The 16,184-nt window shown below is 47.5% G+C and overlaps 1 protein-coding gene across 1 annotated transcript in view; it reads left to right on the forward strand.

Annotated features, from left to right (window-relative positions):
* The window catches only part of ik (IK cytokine), a 69,796-nt gene extending 54,395 nt beyond the window's left edge, over nt 1-15,401 (forward strand). The window contains exons 16-20 of the mRNA XM_070878010.1: nt 346-403; nt 5,857-5,945; nt 11,817-11,925; nt 13,391-13,425; nt 14,934-15,401. Coding sequence (XP_070734111.1) covers nt 346-403; nt 5,857-5,945; nt 11,817-11,925; nt 13,391-13,425; nt 14,934-14,961 — 319 coding nt within the window. The 3' untranslated portion in view covers nt 14,962-15,401. The remainder of the gene's footprint in view (nt 1-345; nt 404-5,856; nt 5,946-11,816; nt 11,926-13,390; nt 13,426-14,933) is intronic.
* The last annotated feature ends 783 nt before the right edge of the window (nt 15,402-16,184 follow it).

The following is a 16,184-nucleotide window of genomic DNA, read 5'->3' on the forward strand; positions in this document are numbered from 1 at the left end:
GGCCAAATGGCCGACTCCTGCTGCTATTTATTATGTTCTTGTGCATGTGTGTACATATACATAAAAAGGAAGCATTTGCAGGGCTATGGGGAAAGCGCAGGGGCAGCGGGACTAATTGGAGAGCTCTTTCCAAGAGCCGGCACAGGCACAGTGGGCCAAACGGCCTCTTGCTGTGCTGTAAGATTCTATGATTAGTGCAAGCCTGGTAAAGGCAGGGCAGGTTAAATTTATCAAAAGATGACGCTGTGCGCCTACTGTCTGTCGTGTAGTCTTGAACTCCAACAGGGTCCCCAGGCAGCCGTGCCACTTGTGCGACTGACTGCGGTATTTTCTCTCCTGTTACAGGCTGGACGATATGGCTGTCGACAGTGACGAAGAGGTGGATTATAGCAAAATGGACCAGGTAAGAAGGTGGCGGAGAAGGTCGTGTCAGAAAATCAGTGAATGGATGGTGCTGCAACCTGTTGGACTGTGATTAACGGGTTCCTGCAGTAATGTTGCACAGTGGGATTTCCAGTGAATGAGTTTCCATTGTGAGAACTTTAAAAGCAATTAATCATCATGACAAACGGCATTTTTCATTTATATAGCACTTTTAATGTAGTAAAATACCTCGAGGCGCTTCATAGGAGCGATTGTCAAGACACCAATAGCTATACTATCACCGAGCATTAACTTGGTATAGCTTAAAAACCTACCTCTTTGATCATCTGTCCTAATATTGCCTTATGTCGCTTGTGTCTGATAACACCCTTGGGGGGCGCCTTACTACATTAAAGGTACAATATAAATGCAAGTTGATGTTTGATTAAAATTCCTTTGCTGTTTTATTAGAGGCTGAACTGGATGAGCAGAAATTTTCTCCAATTAAATATTGGGAAGACCGAAGCCATTATCTTTGGTCCCTGCCACAAAATGTGTTCCCTAGCCACCGACTCCATCCCGTTCCCTGGCATCTGTCTGAGGCTGGAACAGACTGTTCACAACCTTGGCGTCATATTTGACCCTGAAATGAGCTTCCGGCCACACATCCGCAGCACAATCAAAACCGCTTATTTCCACCTCCGTAACATCGTCTCCGCCCCTGCCTCCGCTCACCTGCTGCTGAAACCCTCTGCCATGCCTGTGTTACCTCTAGACTTGACTGGCTGGTTGGCCTCCCACATTCCACTCTACGTAACTTGAGGTCATCCAAGGCTCGGCTGCCCGTTTCTTAACTCGCACCAAGTCCCGTTCACCCATCACCCCTGTGCTCGCCGACCTACATTGGCTCCTGGTTAAGCAATGCCTCGATTTCAAAATTCCCGTCCTTCTTTACAAATCCCTCCATGTCCTTGCTCCTCCCTATCTCTAATCTCCTTCAGCCTCACAACCCCCCGAGATGTCTGCGTTCCTCTAATCCCTGATTCTAACTGCTCAACCATTGGTGGCCGTGCACTCTGCTGCCTAGGCCTCAAGTTCTGAAATTCCCTCCCTAAACCCCTCTACCTCTCTTTCCTCCTTTTAAGATGCTCCTTAAAACCTACCTTTTTGACCCTCTGCCATAGTATCTTCTTGTGTGGAACGGTGTCAAATTTATTTGTTTTGTCTTAAAACACTTCTGTGAAACACCTTGGAACATTTTACTACATTAAAGGCGCGATATAAGTACAAGTTGCTGTGAGGCATTAACCTGTTTAATGGTCAATAAAAGGCGTATTTCCAGCAGGGCTCGCTAGACGGGTGTTTTTCCCTCTTTTCGCCCTCTCCCAACTTGGCATCACTGATCATAAAAACATAAGAAATAAGAGCAAGAGTAGACCATTTGGCCCCTCGGGCCCTTAATAAGATCGTGGCTGATCTGATCATGGACTCAGCTCCACTTCCCTGCCAGCTCCCCATAACCCTTTACTCCCTTATCACTCAAAAATCTGTGTCTCTCTACCTTACATATATTCAGTGACCCAGCCTCCACAGCTCTCTGGGGCAGAGAATTCCACAGATTTACAACCTTCTGAGAGAAGAAATTCCTCCTCATCTCAGTTTTAAATGGGCGGCCCCTTATTCTGAGACTATGCCCCCTAGTTGTAGTTTCCCCCATAAGTGAAAATATCCTCTCTGCATCCACCTTGACGAGCCCCCTCATTATCTTATATGTTTCGATAAGATCATCTCCTATTCTTCTGAACTCCAATGAGTATAGACCCAACCTATCTTCATAAGTCAACCCCTTCATCTCCGGAATCAACCTAGTGAACCTTCTCTGAACAGTCTCCAATGCAAGTATATCCTTCCTTAAATACGGAGACCAAACTGTTTGCAGTACTCCAGGTGTGGCCTCACCAATACCCTGTACAGTTGTAGCAGGACTTCTCTGCTTTTAGAAACATAGAAAAATAGGTGCAGGAGTAGGCCATAAGATCATGGCTGATCATTCCTTCAGTACCCTTTTCCTGCTTTCCCTCCATATCCCTTGATCCCCTTAACTGTAAGAGCCATATCTAACTCCCTCTTGAATATATCCAGTGAACTGGCATCAACAACTCTCTGCGGCAGGGAATTCCACAGGTTAACAACTCTCTGAGTGAAGACGTTTCTCCTCATCTCAGTCCTAAATGGCCTACCCCTTATCCTAAGACTATGTCCCCTGGTTTTGGACTTCCCCAACATCGGGAACATTCTTCCTGCATCTAACCTGTCCAGTCCCGTCAGAATTTTATATGTTTCTATGAGATCCCCTCTCATCCTTCTAAACTCCAGTGAATAAAGGCCCAGTTGATCCAGTCTCTCCTCATATGACAGCCCAGCCATCCCTGGAATCAGTCTGGTGAACCTTCGCTGCACTCCCTCAATAGCATGAACGTCCTTCTTCAGACGAGGAGACTAAAACTGAACACAGTATTCCAGGTGAGGCCTCACTAAGGCCCTGTACAACTGCAGTAAAACCTCCCTGCTTCTATATTCAAATCCCCTAGCTATGAAGGCCAACATACCCTTTACCGCCTGCTGTACCTGCGTGCCCACTTTCAGTGACTGATGAACCGTGACACCCAGGTCTCGTTGCACCTCCCCTTTTCCTAGTCTGCCACCATTCAGATAATTATTCTGCCTTTGTGTTTTTGCCCCCAAAGTGGATAACCTCATATTTATCCACATTATACTGCATCTGCCATGCATTTGCCCACTCGCCTAACCTGTCCAAGTCACCCTGCAGCCTCTTAGCGTCCTCCTCACAGCTCACACCGCCACCCAGTTTAGTGTCATCTGCAAACTTGGAGATATTACACTCTATTCCTTCATCCAAGTCATTACTATATATTGTAAATAGCTGGGGTCCCAACACTGAGCCCTGCGGCACTCCACTATACTCTATCCCCCTTGCAATAAAGGTCAACATTCCCTTTGCCTTCCTGATCACTTGCTGTACCTGCATACTAACTTTTTGTGTTTCATGCACAAGGACCCCCAGGTCCCTCTGTACTGCAGCACTTTGTAATTTTTCTCCATTTAAATTATAATTTGCTTTTCTCTCTTTCACCAAAGGGGATAACCTCATATTTTCCCACATTATACGCCATCTGCCAAATTTTGCCCACTCACTTAGCCTGTCTATATCCCTTTGCAGATTTTTTTGTGTCCTCCTCACAATTTGCTTTCCCACCCATCTTTGTATCAGCAGCAAACTTGGCTACATTACACTAGGTCCCTTCATCCAAGTCATTAATATAGATTGTAAATAGTTGGGGACCCAGCACCGATCCCTGTGGCACACTTACTGCGTGCCAACTGGAAAATTATCCATTTATCCTGACTCTGTTAGTTAGCCAATCCTCTATCCATGCTAATATATTACCCCCAACCCCGTGAGCTTTTATCTTGTGCAGTAACCTTTTATGTGGCACCTTATCGAATGCCTTCTGGAAATCCAAATACTCCACATCCATTGGATCACCCCTATCCACCCTGCTCATTACATCCTCAAAGAACTCCAGCAAATTTGTCAAACGTGATTTCCCTTTCATAAAACCGTGCTGACTCTACTTGATTGAATTATTCTTTTCCATATGTCCTGCTACTACTTCCTTAATAATGGACTCCAGCATTTTCCCAATGACAGATGTTAGGCTAACTGGTCTAGAGTTTCCTGCTTTCTGTCTGTCTCCTTTTTTGAATAGGGGTGTTACATTTGCGGTTTTCCAATCCGCTGGTATCTCCCCAGAATCCAGGGAATTTTGGTAGATTACAACCAGTGTATCCACTATCTCTGCAAACACCTCTTTTAAGACCCTAGGATGTAAGCCGTCAGGTCCAGGGGACTTGTCCGCCTTTAGTCTCATCATTTTACCGAGTATTACGTCATTAGTGATTGTATTAAGTTCCTCCCTCCCTGTAGCCCCTTGATTATCCACTATTGGGATGTTTTTAGTGTGAAGGCCGATACAAATATTTCTTCAAAGTCACTGCCATTTCCCTGTTCTCCATTATTAATTCCCCAGTCTCATCCTCTAGGGGACCAACATTTACTTCAGCCACTTTTTGACTTTGTATGTACCTGTAGAAACTCTTACTATCTGGTTTTTATATTTCATGCTAGTTTACTTTCAAAATCTATCTTCCCTCTCTTTATTATTTTTTTAGTCGTTCTTTGCTGGCTTTTAAAAGTTTCCCAATCCTCTGGCCTCCCACTAGTCTTGACCACATTGTATGCCCTTTCAATTTGATACCATCCCTTATTTCCTTATTTAGCCATGGATAGTTATCCCTTCTCTTACAGTCTTTCCTTCTCATTGGGATATATTTTTGTTGCGAGTTATGAAATATCTCCTTAAATGTCTGCCACTGCTCATCAACCGTCCAACACCTTAATCTATTTTCCCAGTCCACTCTAGCCAACTCTGCCCTCATACCTTTGTAGTCTCCTTTATTTAAGCTTGGGACACTGGTTTAAGATCTCTTACCCTCCAACTGAATATGAAATTAAACCATGTTTTGGTCACTCATTCCTCGAGGATCCTTTACTAGGAGATTATTTATTAATCCTGTTTCATTACACAATACCAGATCTAAGATAGCCTGCTCTCTTGTTGGTTCCACAACATTCTGTTCAAGGAAACTATCCCGGGTACACTCTATGAACTCTTCCTCAAGGCTACCCTGGCCAATTTGCTTTGTCCAATCAATATGAAGATTAAAATTGCCCATGATTATTGCCATTCCTTTTTTACAAGCCTCCATTATTTCTTGATTTAGTGTAGCTACTGTTAGTGGGCCTATAGACTATGCCCACCAGTGACTTTTTCCCTTTATTGTTCCTTATCTCCACCCAAACTGATTCAACATCTTGATTTTCTGAGCCAATATCGTTTCTCATTAACGCACTGATCTCATCCTTTATTAACAGAGCTACCCCACCTCCTTTTCCTTTCTGTCTGTCCTTCCGAATTGTGAAATACCCCTGAATATTTAATTCCAAGCCTTGGTCACCTTGGAACCACGTCTCTGTAATGACCATCAGATCATACCCAATGGTATCTATTTGTGCCGTCAACTCATTTATTTTGTTACAAATGCTGCGTGCATTCAGATAAAGAGCTTTTAAATTTGTTTTTACCATTTTTTCCTGCTTTGACCCCACTTTCTGATTCACTTTTATGTTTATACATGCTGTCCCTTCCTGTCACACTCTGGTTTTCATTTCCTCCATTGCTACCCTGCTCTCTCACTCTCACCCGCATCCTTGGCTGCGATCGGCTCACTCGGTACAGATCGGGAATCAATCCAGGGTCCTTTCCCATGTACTTTCTGCTTGTGGAGCGAGCTCTTCGGAAATGCCAGAGACTATTGTGCGATCGCAACTTTAATTCCTTTCTTTTGCAGGGCAATAAGAAAGGGCCCCTTGGGCGCTGGGATTTCGACACACAAGAGGAGTACAGTGAATACATGAATAACAAGGAGGCGTTGCCCAAGTAAGTACACATTGCTTTCAGATAATTTATCTTCATCATAGGCAGTCCCTCGAAACAAGGATGACTTGCTTCCATGCCAAAAAAGGATGAGTTCATAGGTGTTTGAATGAAGGACCTAATATTCCAGATCCAGAACCACATGTTGAAGGGTGGAAGATGCCTGTGCGTGGATTTTTTTAACGTGTGGTGGCTGTTGCGTGGAGCTGAGGTCGAAGATCCGCCATGATCTTATTGATTGGTGGAGCAGGCGTACTCCTGCTCCTATTTTTTTATGTTCTTGTGTTGCACACCAGCCACCACACGAGCTAGGTCTTGGTCCAGTGGCAATGGTTATCCGAGATAACTGGAGACCTGCTCTGCTGCACAGATCTAGTGCGCACATAGCGCAGTGTGGGCTGGCCCGTGCTGCCCCTGGCCCCGAACTCTCACCTCTCCTGGTCCCCGATCACATCCCGCCACAGTCTTTCGCTGTATCAGCCCACGCTCCAATCACCGACCCAGACCTTGATGACGTCACTCTTTGCTGCCGTCGCCCTCCTGCACCAGCTCGCGCTGTACCCTGTAGTGGCATGCCCCCATGCTGCTTCCAGGGCCTCTGCACCTCCGCTCCCTTTATGGCCCGGGAGCAACGTGAAGGCCCCGACCTGCGTGAGAACACCAGCGGCAGGTCACACAATTCATCAGCTTGCTGATTGCTGAAGTCAGGTTGCCATCAGTCCTGAAACATACACAATTCTTACAGGGCTTGGCAGGTAGATGCAGGGAGGATGTTTCCTCTGGCTGGGGAGTCTAGAACCAGGGGTCACAGTCTCAGAATAAGGGGTCAGCCATTTTGGACTGAGATGAGGAGAAATTCCATCACTCAGAGGGCGGTGAATCTTTGGAATTCTCTGTCCCAGAGGGCTGTGGAGGCTCAGTCTGTGAGTGTATTCAAGACAGAGATCAATAGATTTTTGAAGATGAAGCGAATCAAGGGATATTGGGATAGTGCAGGGAAGTGGAGCTGAGATAGAAGATCAGCCATGATCTTATTGAATGGCAGAGCAGGCTCGAGGGGCCGAATGGCCGACTCCTGTTCCTAATTCTTATGTTCTTATGAAGTAACCCGGAACGTTACTGAACTGAACACTCTAGCTGTAGAGTGTCTGAACTTCAGCCCATGGACCACAGACGGCTCTTGACATCCGTTCTATTTGTGCTTACATTTCTCATTTCTTGTTATGTTCTGCTGAGACCTGGACAGCATCCAGGCCTGGGCTGATAAGTGTTCAGTAACATTCGCGCCAAAAAAGTGCCCGGCAATGACCATCTCCAACAAGTAAGACTTAACCCCCGCTTCTTCCCCCCGCCCCCCCCCCCATGTCCCTTCACATTCAATGGCATTGCCATTGCTGAATCCTCCATCACCAACAACCTGGGGATCACCGTTGACTATAAACTGAACTGGAGCAGCCACATAAATGCCATGGTTGCTAGAGCGGGTCAGAGGCTGGGTATTCTGCGGCGAGTGTCTCACTGCCTGACTCCCCAAAGCCTCTCCTCCACCTACAAGGCACAAGTCAGGAGTGTGATGGAATACCCTCCACTTACCTGGGTGAGTGCAGCTGCAACAACACTCAAAGAAGCTCGACACCATCCAGGGCAAAGCAGCCCGCTTGATCGGTACCCCCTCCACCACCTTCAACATTCCCTCCCTCCACCACCGGCGCCCCGTGGCTGCAGTGTGCACCATCTACAAGATGCACTGCAGCAACTCCCAAACCCGCGACCTCTACCGCCGCCTTCTTTCTTAGGCAGTCCCTTGTGTATCGAGGATGACTTGCTTCCACTACAAATAGGGACGTGTTCACAGGTATTTCACTGAGGGACCTGATGTTCCAGGTCCCGACCTACATGTTGAAGGGTGGAAGATACCTGTGTGTGGGTTTTTTTAACATGGGGTGACCGTTGCACACCAGCCACCACACGGGCTTGACAGAGCTCCGTCTTGGTCCAGTGGCAAGGGTTAACCAAGACGACTGGAGACCAGCTCTGCTGCACTGACCTAGTGCGCGCACATATCGCAGTGTGGGCTGGGCCCGTGCTGCCCCTGGGCCCTCGGCTCTTCTGGGCCCCGATCAAATCGCTTCACGATCACTCGCTGCTCCTGCGCCCCAACCTCGCCGCTCCTGCTGTACCTGCCCACGCTCCAATCACGACCTGGATTATGGTGGCGTCCAATCTATTCGTCCTCTTCACTGCCGTCGCCCTCCTACACCAGCTCGCGCTGCTCCTGGAGTGGTACGCCACCACGCTCTGTCGCAATCTCGACCTCCGATAAACGACTCCAACACCTTCAGCTCCGGCGGAAGTTTCTTTAATTTACTTGCTAGCAAGAGAAAGGTCACACTCAGTCAATGGCTTAAGTGAACACCTCCGCAATGGTACAATTTCACGAGATATTTATACAGTAAAACCCAAGTTATGGCCTCTCCGTGTATTGGCTCTGTCTCGCAGTCAGTGAATACAGATAGAGTGTTAATTACTACATCCTTGTCCTGACATGGTTTCCAGATATTTCCTTTTGTCAGGGTTATTAGTTGGCCAGCCGGACATTACTTGATGAGAGTGTGGTAATGAGCTATTACCTGCCTTGCATTCCTGATCAGTTATCTTTTTGCATCAAATGGATGAGGTCTCGACAAGAGATAATGGCTGGTAGTTTGAGTACTTTGAACAGGGTGGGGTGGAGTGGAACTGGTGTATTATAGACAATAGGAGAGCACCATGAGGGGTACTCGTCTCAGCAGGACTTGTCTCCTAGCTGTCTGGTGGCTATTGGCCATTTCAAGCCAGGTTTAGCTGTTGATGCAAGCCGACTGCTTTATGCAGAAATTTCTGGAAGGACCAGGACTCCATTTTGTTATGTATTGCAAAGGGCACAAAAATACCGCGTGGTATCAGCTTAGATAAAAATGCATTTCCACAGCTCACCGCTCCTTTCTACCACCTAGAAGGACATGGGCAGCAGGTACCTGGGAACACCATCACCTCCAAGTCCCACGCCATCCTGACTTGGTCATATATCACAATGCCTTTATCGTCGCTGGGTCACAATCCTGGAACTCCCTCCCTAACAGCACTGTGGGAGCACCTTCACCACACGGACTGCAGCGGTTCAAGAAGGCGGCTCACCACCACCTTCTCAAGGGCAGCAAGGAATAGGCAATAGTGCCCACAACCCGAGAATGAATTGGGTGTCTGGAGGCTAGTAAAAGGTTGTCCTTCAAGCTGTTGTTTTATTGATAAGTAAGTCCTGTCAGAACACAGAGATGTGTATCAGCAGCTCGAGAAATATGCAAATTCAGCGAGTGCTCCGAGCCTCCTGCATCCCTGCAGCCTGTGGAAACAATTTGGACACCTTACAGTTTCTGAGATGTCAGTATTCCTATTATTTTTTGGGTGGTGTGCAGCCCATTTCAAAATATTGTGCATACATGATTTTGTCCTATTTAAAAGCCGCTGAGGTGACTGCGAGGGCACTGCAGGGAGTCGCGCAGCTTGAAGGGAACATTGCTAACTATTCCAGTTAAAACCAATCGGACTGGGGTTTCCACTTTGTGCAGGTGCATCGGGAATTTGAACAGGAGTCCTGAGGGGTGAGGGAGAAATTGGGTGCTCTTGCATCCCCCGTTAGCTCCCATGGGGGCCGCTAATGCCTTTGCGACCGAGCACGGCGCTGACATCGACTCATCAGAACATAAGAAATAGGAGCAGGAGTCGGCCATTTGGCCCCTCGAGCCTGCTCCGCCATTCAATGAGATCATGGCTGATCTGATCATGGACTCAGCTCCACTTCCCCACCCGCTCCCCATAACCCTTCACTCCCTTATCGCTCAAAAATCGGTCTCCGCCTTCAATATATTCAATGACCCAGCCTCCACAGCTCTCTGGGGCAGAGAATTCCACAGATTTACAACCCTCAGAGAAGAAATTCCTCCTCATCTCAGGTTTAAATGGGCGGCCCCTTATTCTAAGACTATGTCCCCTAGTTTTAGTTTCCCCTATGAGTGGAAACATCCTCTCTGCATTCACCTTGTCGAGCACCCTCATTATCTTATATGTTTCAATAAGATCACCTCTCATTCTTCTGAATTCCAATGTGTATAGGCCCAAACTACTCAATCTTTCCTCATAAGACAATCCCCTCATCTCCAGAAGCAACCTAGTGAACCTTCTCTGAACAGCCTCCAATGCAAGTATATCCTTCCTCAAATACGGAGACCAGAACTGTACGCAGTACTCCAGGTGTGGCTTCACCAATAACCTGTACAGTTGTAGCAGGACTTCTCTGCTTGTATATTCTATCCCCCTTGCAATAAAGGCCAACATTTCATTGGCCTTCCTGATCACTTGCTGTACCTGCATACTAACTTTTTGTGTTTCATGCACAAGAACCCCCAGGTCCCTCTGCACTGAAGCACTTTGCAATTTTTCTCCATTTAAATTATAATTTGCTTTTCTATTATTTCTGCCAAAGTGGATAACCTCACACTTTCCCACATTATACTCCATCTACCAAATTTTTGCTCCGGCCATGTGAGGTGGAAGTTTAGCAGCGGCGCTACGGTGTTGCGCCCCGATCTCGTGCACCCGGAGACCGTGACGTTATCGCCGCACGCATCGTCCCGGACCCCAAATTCACTTCCGCCCCCTGCAGGCGTGAATCAGGCGGCCGGCCGGCTGCTTACCGGGGCGATGATTAAAGGCGAGGTGACCAAGGTAAGTATTTTAAAAAGCAACTTTGCTTTGTTGCCATTTTCTTTGCGGGTTCCCGCACACGATCGTTCAGCCTGGTGCTCTGCGTACCGGCTGATCGCGCGGGATCGTCACTCCCTGGGTGGTCCATGTAGGTGTCATTTAAATTGCTGAGCCTGCAGCGATGGCCCTTCCCTTTAAGGGAGGGAATAACCCTTTGTACATGGCAGCGCTGCACAGCCCAGTGTGAATCGCTGCTGAGGTCTCTTTTTCTCTTTCCCCCCCCCCCCCCCCCCCAAACATCCTTTAGTGCTCCACTTCCTTCTGGGAGCACTAAAGCCAATTATTTTTGCACGCTGGGAAGCAGTAGCGCCAGACGTTAAGTTTCCTGACTTTCAAAAGTTACCGCCCTCAAACGGGGCGATCATGAATTTAGCCCCCCCCCCTGTTTTCTTCACGTCAAAAGCTGTGCTAAATCTCAGACTGCAACACGTCCAGCAAACGCCTGTGTGCACGGCTCATACAAATGTCTATAGCCTTCTCGCACTTTCCCCTTCCGTAAAACCATTGCCCCTCCAGTACAAGTTGTAACAATGTAAGACTTGCATTTATATAACTCCTTTCTCCACCTCCGGACGTACCAAAGCGCTTTGCAGCCAATGAAGTACTTTCGAAGTGTAGTCGCTGTTGTAATGTAGAAAGCGCGGCAGCCATTTTGCGCACAGCATGCTCCCACAAAGAGCAATGTGATAATGACCCGATCATCTGGTTTACTGATTTTTGGTTGAGGATAAATGTTGGCTCGGACACTGGGAAGAACTCGCCTGCTCTCCCAATAGTACCGTGGATCTTTTTTTACGTCCACCTGAGAGAGCAGTCAGGGCCTCGGGTTTAATGTCGCACCTGCAACAGTGCAGCATTCCCTCAGTACTGCACTGGGAGTGTCGGCCTGGATTTTGTGCTCTCATCCCTGGAGTGGGCCTTGGATTCCAGTGTACAAGTCCGCTCTGCGTATCAGCAAGGGAGCATGAAAGTCACGTTCCTTATTGGTTTTTGATGTAGTTTTCTTTAAGAAGCCTTTAATTTAATGAAATTAATTTCTCTCTCTCTCTCTCTCTCTCCCCGTCTCTCCAGAGCTGCTTTCCAGTATGGTATCAAGATGTCTGAGGGACGCAAAACCCGACGTTTCAAAGAAACGAATGAGAAAGCAGAGCTGGACCGTCAGTGGAAGAAGATCAGTGCGGTATGTGCTCTCCTCGAACCCTTCAGTGGTACAAAGTTGTACCTCCGGGGTCACCAGAACACAGGCGGGAAGCAGCCACTCTGCATTTCTGTTTGCAATTGGTTCCTGAATCATAGAAATTTACCGCACAGAAGGAGGCCATTTCGGCCCATCGTGTCCGTGCCGGCCGACCAAGAGCTCTCCAGCCTAATCCCACTTTCCAGCTCTTGGTCCATAGCCTGGTAGGTTATGACGGGGCATATAAAATTCTGACGGGATTGGACAGGTTAGATGCAGGAAGAATGTTCCCGATGTTGGGGAAGTCCAGAACCAGGGGTCACAGTCTAAGGATAAGGGGTAAGCCATTTAGGACCGAGATGAGGAGAAACAATTTCACCCAGAGAGTGGTGAACCTGTGGAATTTTCTACCACAGAAAGTAGTTGAGGCCAGTTCGTTGGATATATTCAAGAGGGAGTTAGATGTGGCCCTTGCTGCTAAAGGGATCAGGGGGTATGGAGAGAAAGCAGGAATGGGGTGCTGAAGTTGCTGATCAGCCATGATCATATTGAATGGCAATGCAGGCTCGAAGGGCCGAATGGCCTACTCCTGCACCTATTTTCTATGTTACAGCATTTCAAGTGCACATCCAAGTACTTTTTAAATGCGATGAGGGTTTCTGCCTCTACCACCCTTTCAGGCAGTGAGTTCCAGACCCCCACCACCCTCTGGGGGAAGAAATGTTACCTCATCTCCCTCTAATCCTTATGCCAATTACTTTACATCTGTACCGCCTGATTATTGACCTCCTGCTCAGGGAAATAGGTCCTTCCTGTCCACTCTATCTAGTCCCCTCGTAATTTTATACAACTCAATCAAATACCCCCTCCGATTTCTGGAGCGACCGGTTCTTATTGTGTTGTCACCTGTCTCCCAGTTCTCCAATGTATATGCAAAGCCACTCGCATTGAAAGAAAGTAACGAACAAACGACTTTACAGCCAATGAAGTATTTTTTGAAGTGTAGTCACTTGTAATGTGGGAAACGCGGCAGCCAAAATGTGCACAGCAAGCTCCCACACACACAGCAATGTGATGACCAGTGAATTTGTTTTCGTGATGTCGATTGAGGGATAAACATTGGCCCCAGGACACCGGGGATAACGCCCCAGCTCTTTCAATAAGTGCCTAGTGATCTTTTACGTTCACCCGAGAGGTCAGACGGGCCTTGACATTCTTCCTAAAGTGTGGTGCTCAGAACTGGACATCATAATCCAGCTGAGGCCTAACCAGTGATTTATAAAGATTTAGCAATAATTTCCATAATCCCTGGCGTCCTTCTGGTAAACCCTGTGGATAAGAATAGAAGTGCAGGACCCGGATCAGTCAACACCTGCTTTATTTCCATATGAAGGTATAACGTCATCTCATTGGAGAACTCAACCAAGACCAAATAAAAGCAACAAACATATTTTTCTCTCCCTTTCAGATCATTGAGAAGAGAAAGAAGTTGGAGGCGGATGGGTAAGTGGTAAAGGCATTCTTCAAAGATTCTAAATTGCTCTCTTTTTCCCCCCCGCCCCCTTAATTTTGTCACCGCATCGCCTTAAGCTGCAGAAGCGTGCTGGGTTATGACTGCTCTCGTAGTCGAGATTATCTGCTCAAGTCTCTGGACTACGATTTGAAGCCGTGACTTTCTGACTCCGAGGCGAGAGTGCTACCCACTCGGCCACAGGCTGACGCCAAACTCGAGGGGAGAAAAAGAAAAGACTCAATTGATCATTTAGACCCCGACTGCTGAGTCAGAAAGTTGTGGGACTTGAGCACAGCACCTGCACTGGCACTCCCTCCTGTGGCTCACCCAAGTGGCTGTCGGCTGTGTAAATGTCGACTGGCTGTTGTGCTATGGGCCGAGCCTGAGCCCCGCCTTAGACGCACCCACACCTTCCGGCAGGTTGCCGCCGGGTAGAACCGTAGAGGTTTGCAGTGCAGTCGGAGACCATTCGGCACGCTCGCCTCTGTGCCGGCTCTTTGCTAGAGCAATCATAAACGAATTTTGCTGCCCCGCACGCGCTCTCTCTCCCGCCCCCCCCCCTCTCGTGTTCTTAGTCTGCTTCAAGTTGTGAGCAGGACCCCCCGTGTCCAGCGGTGTAACAATTACTTTAAATCTATGCCCCCTGGTGATTGACCCCTCTGCTAAGGGAAATAGGTCCCTCCTATCCACTCTATCCAGGCCCCTCATAATTTTATACACCTCAATTAAATCTCCCCTCCATCGCTCCTATTCCAAAGAAAACAAACCCAGCCTATCCAATCTTTCCTCATAACTAAAATTATTCCAGTCCAGGCAACATCCTTATAAATCCCCTCTGTACCCTCTCTCGTGCAATCACATCTTTCCTGTAATGTGGTGACCAGAACTGCGTGCAGTACTCTAGCTGTAGTCTAACTAGTGTTTTATATAGTTCAAGCATAACCTCCCTGCTCTTGTATTCTATGCCATGGCTAATAAAGGCAAGTATTCCGTATGCCATCTTAACCACCTTATCCACCTGGCCTGCTACTTTCAGGGATCTGTGGACCTGCACTCCAAGGTCCCTTAGTTCCTCTACACTTCTCTGTGTCCGACCATTTAATGTGTATTCCCTTGCCTTGTTAGCCCTCCCCAAATGCATTTCCTCACACTTCTCTGGATTGAATTCCATTTGCCACTGTTCTGTCCACCTGACCAGTACATTGATATCTTCCTGCAGTCTGCAGCTTTCTTCATTATCAACTCCACAGCTGATTTTAGTGTCATCCGCAAACATCTTAATCATACCCCTTACATTCAAGTCCAAATAATTTGAGATATGCCACAAAAAGCAAGGGACCCAGCACTGAACCTGCGGAACCCCACTGGAAACGGTCACAAAAACACCCATCAACCCATTACCCTTTGCTCCCTGCCTCTGGGGCAATTTTCGAGACAACTTGCCACTTTGCCCTGGATCCCACGGAAAATGAATTGTGTTGTGTGTTTGGTTTGCCAGTGTTGAGGTGAAGCGACCGAAGTACTGAGGCTGGAGTGGTCGGGGAGCCGCGTGATGTCACCATTCCTACATTCCGCCATTCCCCATTCCTCGGCGGCAGTGATTTGTGTGTGTCCTGCGTAAACACCTCGATGCCTTCTCCGTCTCCACTGGGTGAAAGAGCGGCAATGGTCTGTCGCAGCTTCGAGCGTTTAAAGAGTCTTCACAAAGTGTAAAACTCTGGTTACCGCATCCCGGTTTAAAAATGGAGGCTAGGGTGAGGGGGGGGGGATGCGGAGTGATTTACAAAGTCTTTCATTTTGAGACGGTCTGAGATGAATCTATTTGGAAGGGTGGAAATGTTATTTTTTTTTTAAATGCTTGTAACGGCCAATTCCTGTGTGACGTTTGATGTCTTTATTTGCATTTTGACCCTTGTGTAGCTGTGAAAACTGTAAAAAAAATAAATCTCTCGAGATTTTTAATGGATTGAAGTGAGTGTGTTGTGCACTTTGTGGAAAGTCCGTGTGCCCAGAATCCACGGGTTCCGATTACGACCTCACGGTTAAATTTATAGAGCCATTTAAAGCACATCAGATTCTGAGGGGGATTGACCGGGTAGATGCCGAGAGGTTGTTTCTCCTGGGCGGGAGAGTCTAGAACCAGGGGTCACAGTCTCGGGATAAAGGGTCGGCCATTTTGGACTGGGATGAGGAGAAATGTCTTCACCCAGAGGGTGGTGAATCTTTGGAATTCTCTGCCCCAGAGGGCTGTGGAGGCTCAGTCGTTGAGTATATTCAAGGCCGAGGTAGATAGATTTTTGGACTCTGGGGGAATCGAGGGATTATGGGGATCGGGTGGGAAAGTGGAGTTGAAGATCAGCCATGATCTTATTGAATGGCGGAGCAGGCTCGAGGGGCCGAATGGCCTACTCCTGCTCCTAATTCTTACATTCTTATAGATACAACCCTGACTCCTGGACCCAGATGATGTTGAAACCACTGGGTATGGAATGTGGAAAAGATCGTAAACACCGTGCACAGCGGCCTTCAGCATCTGAGAGAACAGACTGAATTGAACTGCCCGATCAATGATCTTCACCAAAAACGTTAACCTCTCTTCAGATGCTAATGGGACTGCTATATATTTTCAGTCTCGTATAGGACTGTACAGCCACCTAAGAACTCATGTTAAGAGTGGAAGCAAGTCTTTCTCGATTCCGAAGGACTGCCTATGATGATGATATTTCCAGCATTTTGTGTTTTATTACAG

Source organism: Pristiophorus japonicus, chromosome 4 (genome assembly GCF_044704955.1).
Source record: "Pristiophorus japonicus isolate sPriJap1 chromosome 4, sPriJap1.hap1, whole genome shotgun sequence".
Lineage (NCBI taxonomy): Eukaryota > Metazoa > Chordata > Chondrichthyes > Pristiophoridae > Pristiophorus > Pristiophorus japonicus.